The following is a 21,245-nucleotide window of genomic DNA, read 5'->3' on the forward strand; positions in this document are numbered from 1 at the left end:
CCGGGGTTGGCAGCTAATCACGCTAACCATTACACCACAGAGGCGGACTAAGAAATGTCTGCCGATCGTTTTGTTAGTTTATTCTCGATTTTGAATGGTAAGTGACTGTGCCAAGGATCAGTAGTGGCGATTGGGGGGGGGGGCGAAGGGGTGCCAGGGATCAGTAGCGGCGATTTGGGGGGCAAGGGGGGCCAGGGATCAGTAGCGGTGACTGGGGGGCAAGGGGGGCGGTCGCCCCCCACTTTGTGGAGAAAACATTAAACTTTTATTCCATTTTAGCCGGCTGAAACTAGGAATTATTTTTTTAAAAGCAGTTTGTACAAGCCCTGTTGTCTTATCAGCTAATTCTTTCCTTTATTTTCTTTCATTATTAACAAAATTATTGGTGGAAATACGCACAAAATGTCGTTTGTCGCGGCAAACCGATTTTTATAGCGCCACAGCTAGTAGTGGAGACTTTGCATGTGCTGTGAGGAAGGGTAGCAGGGGTATATGTTTTTTTGTGCCAACATCATGGACACAGGTATGATTCACCCGCTTGTCACATGCATTCGTCAGTCTGGGAGTTTCTTTAGTGTCTATCAGTTCCTTTTTATTTGTACAATCACGCCGCACTTCAATTTAATTGTAACAGATGTGTAATTATTCTTCCTTTGCTGAAAGTTTTATTGTACAGTATTGAATCAACATCTCAAAAAAGTATTATTACCACACTTTGGGTAAACTGTCAATCTTTACCTCTCTCGAAAATCGCTCAGAGAGCTTAAAAAACTTACTATTTTGTAGCTTTTTTTTTTCCAAGTTTGATGTATATACTCCCCCCTCCCCCAATCACCCGCTATATCCCACAAAACCCGGGTGCTTTTTGTTGTCTGTACCTCCCCCACCCCCCACTTCTAATTGCCAATCACCACTACTGCCAGGGATATTCAATAGATTTGAATCTTTGATAGTGTGTTTTTATCAGGACGCACGTGCCATACATGAACAATACCCCTTTCCCTGAGAAAGGACTGTTCGAAAAGAAAAGGTATTTAATTGTAATAGGCTGTTCTGTCCATGGATGTTGCGGAGTTGGTCTTCGGGTACCCTATCAAATTACCATGTAGGCTATTTGATTGCATAATGTGATTTGAGTTTTGATGTAATGATACGGTAACGCCTGTATACAGTAGACTGTTCCTTGTTAATAATTATATGTATACCCACGAGGAGCTTAGTCGGTGGATCCAGGGAGGGTCTCCGCCCACAAGTGGCCACGGCTGGTCCGTGGTCCAACAGCTCTGCACTCCGACCGGCCAACCGAGCAGAGGAGCCTCTGCATTCGGGAGACGGGACAGGGCTGGACCTCACGGCTGTCCCCAACCGTCGGCTGTTCTGAGAATGGTTTTCCATTCTCCTGCACTAAGGCGAATGCGGGGACAGTTCCTAGTATAGGCTACGGCCGCCAACCGCCTCACCTTCTCCGTGCATCTCCTTCACTGTAGCAAATCTCCCGGCCTGAGAGACGTTACCGTCTAAGAGGCCCTCCTCCCCCTTCAGGGAAAGAAGTAGTAGTAGAGGAACTTAATTGTCTTCATTGAAATATTTAAATATGCATCAGTATAATTTCAATATTCCTACTGAGCTTGGTATAACGTAAACAAAATACTATAACTTGATATACAGCCTACGTATACTGTATAGGCCTATACTGGAAGAGGAAATTTAATTTAATTTTTTAAGATTTCGTCTGGTTATTGCTATTATTCTTATTATTCAGCCCTCATAAGGCAGACCCTCCGACAAGGGTGGGTGACATCTGCCGTGTATGGGGGAATGCGTGTCAGTGTGATGGCGGATAGTGTTGTGAGTGATGTGTGAGTTGCAGGGATGTTGAGGACATTACAAACACGTATTTAAGGTTAAAATCTCCGACCCTGCCAGGGATCGAACCCGGGGCCCTCTGAACCGAAGGCGACGACGCCAAGGAGCCGAACGAAGTTGAAATGATATATCTTCACTAACCTGATGTTTATGCTTAGACACAGCTGACACAGTGGTAACAAAAGTAGGCTATGTGTGGCAATATATAATTTGCTGTAAAGTCTGAGTATGTAATTGGCTTCGGTTAATATAATTACGAGTCACAATGAAACAGAGTCCAAACATATTCAAATAAAGATATGTGTATTTTTACATGTCTAGCCCACTAAGGATAGGTTATGTCCGATAAACGACAATCGCACACTATGATTATATCAAATAATTCGATTTGAGTTTACACAAACAACATAAGTTAACATATAGGCCCTACTACAAAATAATTATATAAAATTACTATCTACACAATAAAATAATCAATTAATGGCCGTAAAGTATTATTAGGTATCACATTCTCAGGACTTAATCACCAGTAAAGGCGGACATGTCTATTCCCGTTTGGTTATCGTAGCATTTAGAAATGATTGCCAGTTATGAAGAGCTCCTGGAATTCATTCAACTTACAAGAGAAATGGTACCAGGTTTATTCTTGGATATAAAGAAAAAAGACTATCATAGAGAAAACAACTGAATGCCAAAGTTACGAGTAGTAAAAGCCACTACCTTCCGCTCCCATACGGACTTTCACAGCCTGTAGGGTGACGACTAACAGACTGGAGATATCCTTCGAAACATAACTTCACGTTTACTGATAACCATATGTGTTCGCTCTGTGAATATAAATAAATAAATAAATAAATAAATAAATAAATAAATAAATAAATAAATAAATAAATAAATAAATAAATCACTCGATCAATCAAATGATGCAATTATACGGTATATTAACAAATCTAATATTCAGGAAAGTATTGCAGGTTTTCCTATCAGATATCCTCTAATTTCTTTCTGCGTTACGATATAAATTGGTTAACATTCCATAATAATAATAATAATAATAATAATAATAATAATAATAATAATAATAATAATAATAATAATAATAATAATAATAATAATTGTACCGGGCGGTACACCTCCACGCCGCTAATTTAAAATTTGCGCCAGTTGAAACTCCTCTGCTGGAGGAAGTCTGAACTTTATCTACGGTATTAATTTTTAAGTTTCTCAGAAGATGTCACTACTTGGAAATTTTGGAGTTTTTGAACTGTGTCATTTTTTATGTATTTTTGTTTTACCTGTAGTGAGAAGTGTGAACTTTCTCTTCTAGAGGACACTACTGAAAACCTACAATGGTGCACCCTAGTGCGAAGTGAAAGAACTGTTTTTTGGAGAAATTTTTATTTCAAAAGTTTGTTTCTTGTTAAATTTCTTTCTGTTATTGTTTGAGTTGGCTGTATACCCCTCTCTTTCCCCTTGTTTTGTATTTAGCCAATCCCGAATTTCTTTAATTAATTTCTGACCAATCTGATGTATCTTCCCCCAACTTGAATATGCTGCTTATCCCTAACCAATAAAGTTTTGGTGGGAGGGTGTTCTCATTCCAAAAACGCCTCGAACTTTCCGCGAGAGTATATAAACTGCTGATTTTTGGGTCTCTGCGCCACTTCTGTTCCATCTTTTAGTGTGTAAAGTACATAGCAGGGGGCGGGAAGCGCCTCTTTCTTCGGCAACAGTCAACAACAAGGTAATGGCCGATTAATAACTTCTTTCCTTGCTAGCTCAGCAGTTTAACTCTCGGGGCGGGTCCGAAGCTTTTCCATAATGTAACCTTCCTCAAAATGTAAAGACACTTAGTATCTATTCTATCTTTTAAACTGCATATCGGGATAGAGAGTGCTTAACCCTCTCGAGCTCCCACTCATATTGTTTTGAGGTGAACTTATTTTTTTCTCAACCTATTCTTCTTTAACGTAATGTAAATTGTTCCTTTCTAAAGTCACCTCTTTAGTATGGGATTAGCCCTTGCATTAATGGCCTAGTGCCAAGTAGGTTTTAAACAAATGTATTAGGAGAGCAAGTCGCCTCCTTTCAATTGGTTATTTTTGAGGTCATGTAATTAACCTTTTTCTCACTTAATAGGCCTCAGTAGGTTGGGTATTTTGCCCCTGTGTCTATGTCCTTAGAGGACAACTTGAAGGTGGAATTTGGTGTGGCCTTTGACAGGCTTAAATTTTGAGGGCAAGTTGCTCTTTCTTGAAAATTTTGTTTTCTGCGCGCCGCCTCAAGGAGGCCTTACTGTGTAATTTGGAGCAAGTGCTCCTGGGCATGAATGGGGTTTTCTGCCCCTCTGTTGAAACTTGTTTTGGGGTAAAGTTGGGCTAATTGCCCAAGAATTGTGAGTTAGGGGCTCGAAGCCCAAATCTTGTGAATACTGTAATCGTAATTTGTTACCTTGCTACTCTGTACCTGCCATTCGTGTTATTTCTGAATTTTGAAAAGAGAATATAACCTTGTTAAATTTTACATCAACTTTAATTTCGTAGTTTGAGACCCGTTCACCCCCGCACCTTCTTTCACCTCTACCTACCACAAAAACTTGGTAATAATAATAATAATAATAATAATAATAATAATAATAATAATAATAATAATAATAATAATAATAATAATAATAATAATAATAATGGTGGCCTGAGAGGATCCATTAAAAATACGGAAGTCCAGATCACAGTACCCTTGTGCAACATACCCTGCCAAGTATTTGCCACCCATCAATTGCCTCGCTACACGTTTTCGATTCTGTCGCTCCATCACTTTCCCATACCTCATTGGTTTACTGAAGGAAAGTTACTCTGGCTCGTGTAAAGCTCCGAGTTACGACTTAGAAATATGCCTATGAGACGAGATTTCTTCACATTTCAGGGAGAGGTGATGATAAGTCCACTCCGTGTATTAGCCTCTGAAGTACAATGTTTTAGAGGTCATTTTCTCCTGAGTACATTGACGCATGAAGGCTTGCCTATCCTATTTATTACAGGAGTATTAACGTTGACTGGCATTCAGAAATGAGCGGATAAGCAAGTCAATACAGAGAAGACGAGGAAATTTTTCGCTGCCCCCGAGGTTCTCTATCAAACTGAAGAAGAGATGGACTTTCAGGATCGTGTGCTTCATTGAATCAATGGGCAGGGACAGGATTTTGGATATTATATTCCGAGTTAAGAAACTACCAGTATTTGTTTCTAGTGGTTAGCCACATGGTGTCGTATGAGTTGCGCCGAGTATAAGTTGCGCCGTGTTAAAATCAGTATAACTTGCGCCGTGGTCATTAATCATTCTAGGAACTAGAGGTCTTGTTTGGGAATTCCACAGGTAAGTTTAGTGTTTCAGAATGTGACAGTGTCCACTCCCTACCAAGGTTTTGAAAAAGCTTCTTCATGATGCTGATTGAACGTAGGCTTCCCATCACTGCTCCGGGGGTTAAATCTACGATAACTTTAGATAGCGTTTATGCTGGACAAAGCTGGCGTCAAACTATTATTTCTGATTTCTTCATATTTATATCAGCATCACTGTTTGAAACAATTCCATTTGTCATTTATTAATCTTTCATACCCAGGAAATGTGACAGGCCTCGCCAGGGCACACAATTTCCTTTCTTTGGCAGTAGCTATGGTTCATTCTTGAGCCCTATCACTTCATAAGGGGTGCATGTCGGCGAAACGTAGGGTGAGACAGTTTTTTTCTGTTTTCACTGGTCATTCTTTATTCAACAAATTCGCTACATTCCATTTGCCATCCATTAATCTTTGTCCGCAAAAGCACGTCAGATCTCGCATTCGGCAATATTTTCTGCCTTTAGCGATATTTCATCCTTCATTCATTCTATTCCTGACCCTATCAGTTAGCTACAAACAGGCTGTGGATATTCTTCATAAGACTGAAAGACTGATTCCATGTTTCCACACTTGGTTTGTAAATTAAGTCAAACTACGTAGTTATACACATTTCACCCACTAATATAAATATGATGCAGCTTTTCTAAATATGCAAGAAACCAACATTGATAGAGTGAATACTGAGCTCGATAGCTGCAGTCGCTTAAGTGCGGCCAGTATCCAGTATACGGGAGATAGTAGGTTCGAACCCCACTGTCGGCAGCCCTGAAAATGGTTTTCCGTGGTTTCCCATCTTCACACCAGGCAAATGCTGGGGCTGTACCTTCCCACTCCTAGCCCTTTCCTGTCCCATCGTCGCCGTAAGACCTATCTGTGTCGGTGCGACGTAAAACAACTAGCAAAAAAAAGATAGAGTGAATGATATTTTTTTATATATTAATTTCAAAATCTCAGTACTACAGATATTCACAGACATTCCTTGAACTTGGAAATAACCCCCTGCGGTGCAGCGCAGGTATCAGATGCTTAAGACAGCTGTCAAACCACTTCTACTCCCAGTGGGGAATCTCCACGGCGCAAATTATACCCGGCGCAACTTTTACTCGGCGCAACTCATACAGAACCAGCCACATGTCTAGCATATTGGTTCTTTTATGCAAACTAATTATGGAATAAATAGACTTTAGTCCGTACGGACTAAAATATTTGTCATAAAATCCTATTTTTACAAAAGTGACACGAAAATCAATTGATTTTATCGCATCATAGTACTGCTTATCATTGTTAGAGTAATGTCTCTGATTTAATTTAATTTCGTGTGGCTATTTCTAGCCGAGTGCAGCCCTTGTAAGGCAGACCCTCCGATGAGGGTGGGCGGCATCTGCCAGGGGTAGGTAACTGCGTGTTGTTGTGGTGGAGGATAGTGTTATGTGTGGTGTGTGAGTTGTAGGGATGTTGGGGACAGCACAAGCACCCAGCCCCCGGGGCCACTGGAATTAACCAATGAAGGTTAAAATCCCCGACCTGGCCGCGAGTCGAACCCGGGACCCTCTAAACCGAAGGCCAGTACGCTGACCATTCAGCCAGCGAGTCGGACAATGTATCTGATGAAAAGACCAGACAAGCCTTCCTGTAGTAACGAGCCCAGGATCAAACGGTTTCAATACGCGGGCCTAAAGCACCACTTGGCGTAAATGCTATAGAGATCAACGTATTGCTGTTATTAGACCCACGTATTAATATATGCACATGAAGTCTGTAACCTGCCTTGTTTACATGCTATTTAGACAGGAAAATGGAAGAGAATAATCTGTAAATAACCCCAGCACACATGGGCATTATTTTGAATGCACATTTGTATAGATAAATTAAAATTACGTAGGTCCATTTACTTTATAAAAATATTTATGTCACGTATATGAAATGATGTCGTAAAATATCTTTGTTATAATTTAGACCATTTACAGCTTTGCAGCACCCTAATCAAGTCAATATCAATACGTGAAATAATTTAGTCAGATAATTTGAACTTACCCAGCATTAGATCCATCATTACATGTAATGTTGGAAGTGGTTAAGAACACTCTCTTCAAACCATGTTGCTCATCCAAACCACAGCCTTCGAGGATCTAGAGACAGAAGGAGACACCATTCTTAAATAGTATTCAAGAACAACTAAGCCTATTTTTAATTATATTTTACATATTTTATTCATACCTTCATCAGTTTCTGTATTGCATTCAGTGGTGGTGCGCTGTAATCCGAAACCAAATTTGAATTCAGTTCTTCGTTACTTGAAGTACTTCTTATTTCCTGGGGTCGTCCAAGGGCTTGAATCATAACACTCACTACCACACAAAACTGAAAGTGAAGCAAAATTAAGATTTTTAAAAAGATTTTGATCCTTCGTAAGAGCAGCAAGTGATACATAAAAAATAACAAGATTTCTCTGATTTGGGATGGTGAGAATATTTGGTTGGTTGATTTACTCATTGTGACTTCTAAGACGTAGCTGCAAGATGATATATCTTAGTTCAGATTCCGGACACTTTTTATAGAATGTTCATATCACAGACACACTAAAAGTTTAGAAGTCAGATTACTGGCTGACCTCTGTGATCTAGGTACATCCCTTGATTTGAGTAAGTCCGTGCTGTTTATGATACCTATGTATAGAGTGTCTTAGGACTACTACTACTACTAATTTCTTCTTGATCTGTTTACCTTCCAGGGTTGGTTTTTCCCTCGGACTCAGCGAGGGATCCCACCTGTACTGCCTCAAGGGTAGTGTCCTGGAGCATGAGACTTTCGGTCGGTTGATACATCTGGGAAGGAGGACCAGTACCTCTCCCAGGCAGCCTCACCTGCTATGTTGAACAGGGGTCTTTTGGGGGGATGAGAAGATTGGAAGGGATAGACAAGGAAGAGGAAAGGAAGCGGCCGTGGCCTTAAGTTAGATACCATTCCGGCATTTGCCTGGAGGAGAAGTGGAAAACCACGGAAAACCACTTCCAGGATCGCTGAGGAGGGAATCGAACCCTCCTCTACTCAGTTGACCTCCCGATGCTGAGTGGATCCCGTTTCAGGCCTCGTACCACTTTTCAAATTGCGTGGCAGAGCCGGGAATCGAACCCATGCCTCTGGGGGTGGCAGCTAATTACGCTAACCACTACGCCACAGAGGCGGACAATAATAATAATAATAATAATAATAATAATAATAATAATAATAATAATAATAATAATAATAATAATAATAATAATAATAATGATAACCTGGAATTTCTTAAACAGAACACTAGTACTTTCCTTGAAAGTATTCTTACTCACAATCCTTCGAACTGGTTAGAACTCAAAGACGTACTTTTGAAGGCTTCTCGAAATGTTGGCACACCACCCAGGAAAAACATAGGTGGTGGAATGAAACCTGCGACAAGGCCATAAACTTTAGAACTAAAGCCTGGCAGAATTGGAATTCTCATAAAACTGAACAAACCTGGCAGGAATTTACCAAAATACAGAAATAAACATAAAAAATTATCAGGTCTGAAAAACGCAAATACGAACACTACAGATTGGCAGAAATTAAACAAGATTTTACAGAAAACAATACACGAAACTTCTGTAAAACATTCAGAGAAGAATGATCAAATTATCAGGCACCTGGTCTTTGCTTCAAACGCCCAGATGGGACACTGGAAACGATTAATCAAGAGAACTGAAAACTTCTAGCAGTTTATTTCCAGTATCTTTTAAACTGTGAATCCCCTAAAGAACAACTCACCTTAATAAAAACCCTTATCTAATCAAGATTCAGAACCCCCAACACAGGAAGAAGTCAAAGAAATAATCCAAGGACTCAAAAATAACACAGCCCCGGGGGAAGATGGTATAATTGCCGAAATGCTGAAGATAGGAGGTGACAGCGTATCCCGGAAAATCCGCTCGATTCTTGAGGAGAACATCTGAATCACTGAAGAAATCCCGGAAGATTGGAAATGTGCGCTAATCCATCCACTACACAAGAAAGGGGATAAAACGAACATCAATAATTATAGAGGAATTAGCTCGATACCAGTTGCTTACAAATTCTTTCCCAAAGCCCTGCTCACTAGACTTGAGAAACAAACAGACCATCTAATTGGTGAATACCAGACAGGTTTCCGAAAAGGAAGATCTTGTACAGAACAAATCCTTAATCTCAAAATTATGCTCCAAATGCGCAAAACAAGACAAACAGTCATTACTTTTTTAGATTTCAGAAAAGCATATGACTCCATAGACCATCAAACACTTTTCAGTACTCTAGAAGAATTTCAAGTGGATAAAAAAGAAGAGAATTAATCAAACAAACATTAACTGGCACTACTTCAAAAGTTAAATTCCTAGGCGAAATATCTGAGCCTTTTCCTGTTAATACCGAGGTCCGTCAAGGGGATGGTTTATCTCCGTTACTGTTCAACTTGGTACTTGAGAAAGTAATCAGGACCTGGGAAAAGGAAACTAAAGAAATAACCCTTGGAAGACAACGTAAAGACAGAATTCACGTGCAATGTCTGGTCTTTGCTGATGACATAGCAATCCTTTCCAATAATAGGCATGAAGCAATTCATTCCATTGAAAAACTACATGAAATTGTCATCAAAACGGGACTTCAAATTTCGTATGAGAAAACTCAGTACATGGAAAGAGCCTCACGATACTTAGATGGACAACCTATGATAATTAAATTCGGCAAAATTGTTCAAGTGAACTAATTTAAATATTTGGGAGAAATTATTCAGACCTCTGGTTTAAACCGCAAAGCAAATAAAGAAAGATTTTCAAGATTACAGAAAGAATACAGGATCACTTGGAACAGGTATAATAAAAAATCAGTATCTCGGAATACAAAACTTAGACACTATAATACAGTAATCAAACCTGAAGCGTTATATGCCTCAGAAATCTTAATCATTGGTGGGGCTTTAACCAAAGACATTGAGAAACAAGAAAGGAAAATTTTACGAAAACTTTTTGGCCCAGTTTGTATAGATGCAATATGCAATATGGAGGAAAAAATCATCCCAGGAGATATATTGTCATTCTGAAAAAAAATTCTCACATTTTTCGGAAAAGACGATTGAAATTTTATGCACACATTATCAGAATGAACACTAACAGGCTAACTAAAAGAATTCCCAACCTGGCCCTTTCATTAAAAACCAAGAACAGCTGGCTTCGTGAAATTGAAACAGAACTCCAGGAAATCAACATATCAGAAGACAGGACAGATGTAAATTCAGAACCAAAATCGACAATCACCACGTTGAAGATAATCCCAAGACCAGAGCTACTATAGCTTGGACAGAAGAACGAAGGAAGAAGCTCAGCGAGAGGATGAAGAGATTTTGGGAGGAAAAGAAGGCCAACACATCAGCTAAGCAAGTTCAACCGTACTCATAACGATGTAAAAAAAAACTTTTAATACAGAAAATAAACCATTTTTTGCCTACTACATTACGGCTGTAGTTAACAATTAGATACGATTCCCCAAAGATAAAACATTATAGTGAAATCTTATTAAAAATGTGGTGAATGAATGTTAAAAAATGAGAATAGCAACCTTCATTTTTTAAATTTATGATACAGAGGTTTTACCAGTTCATTGTCACAATAGTTCAGGTGTCAGTCTGCAGAATGTCTTACTCTTCCAAGTGCAGGACATTCAAAAAACAGGTAATGTACGTACAGTTCGAGGGGATCTACAAAAGCATGAACATCTTAAATCGCTCAAAATACGACTTAAATTTACCATGCCCAGATAAGAAGTGAGTAAGCACAAAGTTCGGCACACGTATTTTACACCGGGCGAGTTGGCCATGTGGTTATGGGCGCGCAGCTGTGAGCTCGCATCCAGGAGATAGTGGGTTCGAACCCCACTGTCGGCAGCCCTGAAGATGGTTTTCCGTGGTTTCCCATTTTCACACCAGGCATATGCTGGGGCTGTGCCTTAGTGAATGCCACGGCCGATTCCTTGCCATTCCTGGACCTTTCCTATCTCATCGTCACCATAAGACCTATCTGTGTCGGTGCGACGTAAAACAAATAACAAAAAAAAAAGTATTTTACACTAAAGAAATCTTGGGAAATAATTTTTCTCTCGCAATGGGTCCTTTTAATGTAGCGGTCCCGATATTATTCCACTGGGGGGTTGTACGAGTTCTATTGTATGAAATTTCCATCGTAAATTTTCAGATTCTTTTGCTAGGAGGCCTCCGTGGCTCAGACAGCAGCGCGCCGGCCTCTCACCGCTGAGTTCCGTGGTTCAAATCCCGGTCACTCCATGTGAGATTTGTGCTGGACAAAGCGGAGATGAGACAGGTTTTTCTCGGGCTACTGCGGGTTTCCGTGTCCTCTTTCATTCCAGTAACACTCTCCAATATCCTTTCATCTGTCACTCATTAATCATTGCTCCAGAAGAGTGTGACAGGCTTCGGGCAGCCGGCACAATTCCTAACCTCGCCGCTAGATGGGGATTCATTCATTCCATTTCTTTTTTTTTTCTTTTTGCTATTTGCTTTACGTCGCACCTACACATACCGGTCCTATGGCGACGATGGGATAGGAAATACCTAGGAGTGGGAAGGAAGCGGCCGTGGCCTTAATTAATTTGCCTGGTGTGAAAACGGGAAACCACGGGAAACCATCTTCAGGACTGCCGACAGTGGGATTCGAACCCACTACCTCCCGGATGCAAGCTCACAGCTGCGCGACTCTAACTGCACGGCCAACTCGCCCGGTCATTCCTTTTCTGACCTGGTCGAATGACTGGAAACAGGCTGTGGATTTTAATTTTTCCATTTTGCTAGGAGGTGATTTTTCATTTCTGATTGTCCCTATGTGTCTACGAGCTCAGGAGAGACACGACCGTTTATTGAGTTCAGTGCTGCCTGTGAATTGCTTTGTAATTTTTCCTTTTTGTTACAACAATAATAATAATAATAATAATAATAATAATAATAATAATAATAATAATCATCATCATCATCATCATCATCAATCATCATCCTCAAACCCCATGACGTAACAGCCCCGAGAGTTCTTGGCCTAGCAAACGACCGCTGCTCAGCCCGAAGGCCTGCAGATTACGAGGTATTGTGTGGTCTGCACGACGAATCCTCTCAGCCGTTTTTCTTGATTTTCTAGACCGGGGACGCTATCTCACCGTCAGATAGCTCATCAATTGTAGTCACGTAGGGTGAGTTGACCTCGAATCAGCCCTCAGACCCAGGTAAAAATACCCTGACCTAGCCGGAATCGAACCCTGAGCCTCCGAGTGAGAGACAGGCATGTTATCCCAACACCACAGGGCCGTTAATAATAATAATAATAATAATAATAATAATAATAATAATAATAATAATAATAATAATAATAATAATAATAATAATAATAAGCAGATGCATTGAAATTAGAAGGATTAAGGTGAACAGGATCTCTAACCAAATACTGTACGAAGGTAGTTAGAATCATCGTCAATACACACAAGATTTTAATGCACTACAGACTTTGAAAATATTACGTATGAAAAATAGAGTGGATGAAACTTGTAACACGGACGGTGCAACTATAGTATTACTTATTCCAAGGACGATTGCACTTGGGCGAATCGACGTTGGTATTTGCTTATCACAGCGAGCAGGTGACAGCGGAGTGAGCAGGGGGTACGTCAGTACAACGAATACAGTGATCACAATGATCTCACATTGCTGACAGGACGAGATGATTTTTTAGAGATTTCAGAACTATTCCGGGGCTAGCGACGTTAGAGCGAAAGGATTCACTGTGTCATCAAGGACTTACCGACTAACTAATCACTCATATATTAAGTGCGCTACTGTACCTGGAGACAGATCACCGGACATAAACAATCCTATTCAGAACACACAAGGATGATGCAAACTTTTGGCTGGGAAGACTTGGAAATAATGAGACGAACAACTCCACTAAGCAGAATGTTTCTATGAAGGGATGGTTTGGAATAACGTTAGCAGACAAAGCTCGCGTGGAGATTTTAAATGTAGGAAATATCATGATATTAACTTGGAATTCAAAAGGACAAACTAGGGGAAGTATTCGTTTATAGGAAGAGGATCAAGGACTGGAATAACTTGTAAAGGAAAATGCTTGATAAATTTCCAGCTGCTTCGCAATCATTTAAGAAAAGACTAGGTAAACAGCTGATTTAAGCACCTTCAAATACCACCGGACTGAGCCAGGATCGAACCTGCCAAGTTGAGGCCAGAAGAGCGGCGCCTCGACCGTGTGGGCCACTCAGCCCGACTTTAGTATTACGCAGTAATATATTTCGTGAATAACGGGCGCAGCATAACATTGTTCAATAGAATTTAGACTTTCTTCTTTTTTTCTTAATCTGTTTACCCTCCAGGGTCAGTTTTCCCTCTGACTCAGCGAGGGATCCCACCTCTACCGCCTCAAGGGCAGTGTCCTGGAGCGTGAGACATTGGGTTGGGGGATACAACTGGGGAGGATGTCCAGTACCTCGTCCAGGCGGCCTCACCTGCTATGCTGAACAGGGTCCTTCGTGGGGGATGGGAAGATTGGAAGGGATAGACAAGGAAGAGGGAAGAGGCGGCCGTGGCCTTAAGTTTGGTACCATCCCGGCATTTGCCCGGAGGAGAAGTGGGAAACCACGGAAAACCACTCCCAGTATGGCTGAGATGGCAATCGAACCCACCACTACTCAGTTGACCTCCCGAGGCTGAGTGGACCCCGTTCCAGCCCTCGTACCACTTTTCAAATTTCGTGGCAGAGCCGGGAATAGAACCCGGGCCTCCGGGGGTGGCAGCTAAGCACACTAACCACTACACCACAGAGGCGAACGAATTTAGAATTTAATACGTTATATTCGTATACTGAGAGCCTCCGTGGCCCTAAATGCGGATCAATAGTGGTTGGTTGATATCAAGCAATATTAGATGTTTTAGCGATCTCGGAGCTTAAGTTTCGGAACTTTAACGGTTTAGTCGGTCAAGACACGAAAATGAATATCCAGTCATTCAACCGGATGAGGAATGGAATGAATGAAACCCCTATTTTGCGGTGAGGAATTATGCCGGCTGCTGAAGCCTGTCGCACTCCTCTGGGGCAATGATTAATGACTGACAGATGAAATGAAACGATATTGGAGAGTGTCGCTGGAATGAAAGACTAGAGTACCCCGAGAAAAACCCGTCCCGACTCCACTTTATCCAGCACAAATAGATTCTAAATATGAAGTTTGGTCAAGATCTCTTCAGCCGTTTACCCGTGATGGTGGAACAAACAAACAAACAAACAAACAAACAAACAAACAAACAAACAAACAAACAAACAAACAAACAAACAAACAAACAAACAAACAAACAAACAAACAAACAAACAAACAAACAAACAAACAAACAAACAAAAAGACACGAAAGCTAAACACTACTGATACGATCTTGAGTTGACCCAAAACGGATAAATATATTTAAAATGGCGAGATAAATGACATTACAGACAGCGGACCCCCTACAATTGTATTTATAAGATATAACGGCATCTTTAAAGCTTATTTTCAAAGATTATAAAGTCACCAATTTGTATGAATAACTAACATTTTCGTCCGCCTCTGTGGTGTAGTGGTTAGCGTGATTAGCTGCCACCCCCGGAGGCCCGGGTTCGATTCCCGGCTCTGCCACGAAATTTGAAAAGTGGTACGAGGGCTGGAACGGGGTCCACTCAGCCTCGGGAGGTCAACTGAGTAGAGGTGGGTTCGATTCCCACCTCGGCCATCCTGGAAGTGGTTTTCCGTGGTTTCCCACTTCTCCTCCAGGCGAATGCCGGGATGGTACCTAACTTAAGGCCACGGCCGCTTCCTTCCCTCTTCCTTGCCTATCCCTTCCACTCTTCCCATCCCTTCACAAGGCCCCTGTTCAGCATAGCAGGTGAGGCCGCCTGGGCGAGGTACTGGTCATACTCCCCAGTTGTATCCCCGACCAAGAGTCTGAAGCTCCAGGACACTGCCCTTGAGGCGGTAGAGGTGGGATCCCTCGCTAAGTCCGAGGGAAAAACCGAACCTGGAGGGTAAACAGATGATGATGATGATGAACTAACATTTTCGGTAAATGCAGCGTAGACGTTCATAACCTTCGCACTCCTCTCGATGTTCTACCAACCGTGAATGAATCATCAGGAATACATAATAAGTCTTACGGGCCAGAACAGTGGTTGCTTGATTGGCACCTGTACGGAGGTGCTATTAAAAGTAGAGGTATATTTAGAACAAATGTACTCAAGTCAGTCCTGTGGTAGCGGTACGGAAGACACTAGGTGACGGTTTCGTTTTCCTTATCTACAGTCTGAAAATCTTTCTCCTTCCAGTGGTGCCAGCCAGCACTTCCTTCTGAGGCTTTGAAGATAGGCCGACTGTGGCAGTAACCGTTCTTTACTGCAGGCGCCCAGGACTTTATTGCTTCTCCAGAGCGGCGAAGATAGCTATGTTTGAGTCTCGCTGCATTCATAGCTTTCACGAACTCCGAGACCAGGCTGTAATACCACAAGGGCGGGTTTGGACACATAGCTTATTTGCATGAAGGGAACGTCGCTTCTTTCATCTCGCCTATTCACGTTCCAAGAACAGTTCCTTTCTATTTGCTAAAGAAACCTAAACAGATCATTAAACTGTTCCCGTTTATTATTCCTCTTTAAGGAAATTAGTGTGGCAAAATCTTGAGGTTTTGAAACTCAATTCATCTTTGTAAGATCTTCTAATAAAAAAAAATCTTAAACGAAATGACGCAAGAACGAAGGGTACATACAGAGATGAAGCAAGGCGGTTCAAGTTGTTGTTATATATTTCTCTTTCTCTTTTTATTTTGTTCTTGTTATTGCTGTTGTTTAGGAACTGGAAAAAATGATCACCAGCCCCAATAAGCTTCGTGTGCGAAATCAGTCGTTATCATGATAGTATTTTGGTCTATGTAAAGATGCGTGCCCCAGGACATTTAAGATCGGTAAATGTCAGCGCCGGACTCGAACAACGAATATACTTAATGTTACAACGATCCATGTTTAACTCAGAGGTTCTCGAACATTATAAAGATAGTACCCCTCACTAATGATTAAAAGTTGAATATACCCCTACGATAAAATGTCCCGAAATAATAGGTTAAAAAGTATGAGTGCTTGCCAAATTATGAAGGCAGATTCTAATCGATTAAGCAGTTCTTTTAAAAACACTTTGTAAATAATAGGACAAGACAGTGAAGGAATATATAACAACAATTTTAGGATTATGTTTGTGTGTATCAAATATTAAGCAATTATAACAAAAAACGCAGCATTCCATGTTTTTATCAAAGTTTACTAAACACTATGTGTTAGCTTCAATCTGTAATTCTGTTTTTTTTTAAATAGCGAAAGTTTAAAACAAAAAATAAGTAAAAGTGAACTTGGTCTATTTCATGTGCATGTGTCAAACTGTTAACGTTCAAGATGCTTCGTAACTTTAAGTGCTTAAGTATTGTTGAAGCCATACTCACCAACGTATTAACGGTAACTGAACGGTGTTAAAATAATTGTGTATAAACAACAATTTGCAAGTAAAATACAGGGTGTAATTTATATAAGGTACGACATTTGAACTGGTGATGGGAGACCGTATTCTAAACAGACATCTTCAAAAAAAGTTACTCCTATCACAAAACTTCGGTCAATGTTTTTGAGAAATCAATATAGACACTGGATACTCCATCTGCTAAACAGAACGTCAACAATACAACTGTGATTTCCCCAGGTCGCCCTCTCCTCCAAGGCTGTGCAATGTAGGCCTATGTCAATGTAACTCGAAGTTAGTGCTCTACCTGCAGACAAACTCTGAGTACAGGTGAAATGGCTTTATCAAATCATGAAATGTGTGATATGATTTGTCTTTCTTTCCGTTTTGCTTTACGTCGCATCGATACAGATAGGTCTTATGGCGACGATGGGACAGGAAAGACCTAGGAATGGGAAGGAAGCGGCCGTGGCCTTAATTAAGGTACAGTCCCAGCATTTTCCTGGTGTAAAAATGGCAAACCACGGAAAACCATCTTCAGGCCCAACAACAACAACAACAACATCAATTTGTTTAAAATTTAATTTGTTCTATTATATCTTCCCGCGTTGCTGTAAGCTCGCATCCGGGAGATAGTGGGTTCGAACCCCTTAACCACACAGCCAACTCGCCCGGAATCTGCCACGAAATTGGAGAAATATTACGAGGGATGGAACGGGGTCCACTCAGCCTCGGAAAGTCAAATGAGTAGAGGGGGGGGGGGGGTTCGATTCCCACGTCAGTCATCCTCGAAGTGGTTTACCGTGGTTTCCCACCACTCCTCCAGGCAAGTGTCGGGACTGTACCTAACTTAAGACCATGGCCGCTTCCTTCTCTTTTCCTTGCCTATCCCTTCCAATCTTCCCATCCTCCAACAAAGCCCCTACTCAGTATAGCAGGTGAGGACGCCTGGGCGAGGTAATGGTCCTCCAAGCCAGTTTCATCCCCCAACCCAAAGTCTCACTGCCCTTGAGGTGGTAGAGGTGGGATCCCTCGCTGAGTCCGATGGAAAAGCCAACCCTGGAGGGTAAACAGATTAAGAAAGAAAAAAAGAAAGAAAGAAAGAAAGAAAGAAAGAAAGTAAGAAGAATAAACCAATAAATACATACAGTTATACTCAAGTCACAGTTCAAGGTAAATTGTACTACACAAAAAACTACATAATGCAATTAACGACGTTCTCAAAGAGAAAATGCCTGTGTTGAAAAATACTACTGAAATTGCAGTCTAAATGCGGGAAGCGAAATATTTTAAGGAAGATCGCGAAAATGAATTGCAGATCAGTATTTAGGCCTGTTTGATTAAATGCGAGTAATTTTCGGCGCTAAAACGGAAAGAGAAATTTAAGAAATATTGTCTTAAAGTAAGTTACAGAAAAATAAAGGAAAGTGAGAATTCCGGTGCTGTTACACATCGTTCAATAGGAATCCGCTAAATATGTAAGTTTATAGAACAGTTATGCGAGCGTAATTTAGTGCACCGAGTTCTTGCTTCAATTGAGGTACTCTAGCTAGGAGGAAGGTAAATGGCCTGTCCTCCTCCACGGCCTCGGGAACTTGTAATGTGCCATTAGCACAATGACGCCCTATTTACTCCTCAAATTGCAGCCAATCACCGATTTCACGAGCACTACGCAGCGCGGTCTTCTCTTGTTGTGGTCCGGCGCTGCGGGGCGGAACAGAACGGGAAGAGATGGACATTCAACATCCTCCTGCTGGGCTGGGATGGGAGAGGAGTATTCCTCCATGTTATGTTACAAAGACCCAGCCAAGGTCCATCTAATCAGTTTTACCGATCACGATTGGTATATCTCGGATGTTCTTGACCTTAGAATCACAAAATATTCACACAAATTGCTCTTAAAAATTAACGAACTATCGATTAGACTTGCTAGAAGTGATGGGATAATCGAATACAAAATAACAGTTTATTCAATTATTTTTTCCATGATATTATATTTTCTGTTAATCGATTGTTTTTAGAATATTCCTCGAAATTCCATTCGAATGAATGAGGCAATCGGATAGTGAATGCTTTCGAGACAATCGAATGAAAAGTAATCCAAATATTGTCATTTGTCCCACCGTGTGGTTAGGGGCGCGTAGCGGTGAGCTTGCATCCGAGAGATAGTGGGTTCGAACCGCACTGTCGGCAGCCCTGAAGATGGTTTTCCGTGGTTTCCCATTTTGACGCCAGGCAAATTCTGGGGTTGTACCTTAATTAAGGCCACGGGCGCTTCCTTCCCACTCGTAGCCCTTTGCTGTCCCATCGTTGCCATAAGACTTATCTGTGTCGGTGAGACGTAAAAAGCAACTTGTTAAAAAAACTGACTCTATAAAAGTCGGACATGACAATAAAGGTTCGAAATGTTTTTAAAATTCTTATTTGAAGTGTCTAAATAAAGCAACTCTCCTCTTGACCACCTTTCTCCTTTGCCAATTAGCCAATTGTAAAATATATGCCGAGTTTCAAAAAAGTATGCTCTGCCACTTTCATGTGATGCTCGGAAAAGCAATCACTAACACACTAGATGACCCAAAAGTCTGTTAACATTTGACGAGGCAATACTTCACGGAATATTGGAGGTAGAGAGGTAATAATTGACACACATGGGGTTTTATTGACACCAAAATAAAGTAAATAAAGCTTCACTAACAGTGCCTCTTCTGGTAACGTCAACACGCCACGATTGCAGGCGCATCTGACGCCCTCTCTCACGACAGCTCCTTTTATACAGTACACGGGTCTCACGTGACATCGCCGACGTGTTGCTGTCCAGCACCATCTGTTTACCTGTTTGTGCACTCATTGTTGGTGTCAATAAAACCCCATGTCATGCCAATCATGTCTGTCAATTATTATCTCTTTTCCTTCAATATTCCGTGAAGTATTGCCTCGTCAAATGTTAATGGACTTTTGGGTCATTCTGTGCATACATACATACATACATACATACATACATACATACATAATGTACATAAATGCAGTGCTCCTTTTCTAGGAGGAAAGGTGCCGGTACTCCCCATGTAGGTGCTACAGCAGAGGTGCTCAGCTGGGTGCCCGTTGAGGCTAGCCCAGTGCGGCCGGGCAGGCGTGACGTAAATGCGGGCAGCTTACGTAGCAATAGCGGGGTAGTTTCGTATCGAGTGGGGGCATAGAAATTTACTATCCAAGATTAAAGTACAACAACAACAACAACGTAAATGTATTTACCAAATAGATGTACGGTATGTCTTCAAATAAATAACCTAACTGATCCGGTAAGCATGATTTGATTGTTGGTGAGTTTATCAGATAATTTAAACCCAAGCATTCACAAGCCACAGCTTATCCACCTTAACTCTGTATTATATTAGAAATGCTTCTAAAGCATTGTAAAAATTGTAGTTCATTACGTACATTACAAAAGTATTTGAGGTTGTAGGCCTCTTTATAATGAAAATGAAAACCTACAACCTGTTTTCCAGTCATCGACCGGGTCAGGGATGTAATGAATGAATCATATATAGGCTGTTAGTACAATGGAGTTGCCACTCCCAAAGTGATTTACTAATGACTGATAGATGCTATGAAATGAGAATGGATAGTGTTGCTGGAATGAAAGATGACAGGGAAAACCGGAGTACCGTGAGAAAAACCTGTCCCGCCTCCGCATTGTCCAGCACAAATCTCACATGGAGTGACCGGGATTTGAACCACAGTATCCAGCGGTGAAGGGCCGACGCGTTGCCGTCTGAGCCACGGAGGCTCTCCTGTTTATAGTATCTGATCAAAGTACGTAAACTGCATTGAACATAACTTATTTCTTACAACGTAAATTGAAAATGGCATGGATTTCTGTCTCCTTTCTTTCATTACTTCCTGGCTTCATTTCAAACTCGTGTATCGCCGCGCTGATCGAGAGTAACTGGGAGAATTTCGCCCAATCTTCACGGCCTGTGACGTAGCCACAACGTCACTGTCAGCCTGCCTGCCCGCCCGGTTAGGCTGATGACACACGGAGCGGTTTTCGCCGAGTCGGCAGCCGAGTCGGCGCATGTTTCTGTTGTATCAGATGGGATGAAACAGACAGAGCGGTGCTCGCCGACAGGCGGCAGATTTGCCGACTCGGCCTGTCGTGTAGCTGGCGGTGCAGCGAGCGTTTTGAAGACTTTGTGCGCGCTCTAGCACCATAGATTTAATACATTCAGCTGAATCACGGCCGACTTGATGCTTCGCTCTAGTCGGGCGTGGCTGAATTTACGCGGCGATTGCATCATTGGTAGGTATTCTTGTATTAGATATCATGAAGTATCTTTGAAATTCAATAATATACACGTAAAAGGACATATAGAGTAAGTAGACTTTTGGAATAAGAATAAG

General features: G+C 41.3%; 1 protein-coding gene across 1 annotated transcript in view; it reads right to left on the bottom strand.

Annotated features, from left to right (window-relative positions):
- The window catches only part of Notum (palmitoleoyl-protein carboxylesterase notum), a 151,743-nt gene that overhangs the window by 36,538 nt on the left and 93,960 nt on the right, over nucleotides 1-21,245 (bottom strand). Inside the window, exons 2-3 of the mRNA XM_067144549.2 lie at nucleotides 7,482-7,625; nucleotides 7,299-7,393 (exon numbers count right to left, since the gene is read on the bottom strand). Of these exons, the coding sequence (XP_067000650.2) occupies nucleotides 7,299-7,393; nucleotides 7,482-7,625 (239 nt within the window). The remainder of the gene's footprint in view (nucleotides 1-7,298; nucleotides 7,394-7,481; nucleotides 7,626-21,245) is intronic.

Source organism: Anabrus simplex, chromosome 3, assembly GCF_040414725.1.
Source record: "Anabrus simplex isolate iqAnaSimp1 chromosome 3, ASM4041472v1, whole genome shotgun sequence".
NCBI lineage: Eukaryota > Metazoa > Arthropoda > Insecta > Orthoptera > Tettigoniidae > Anabrus > Anabrus simplex.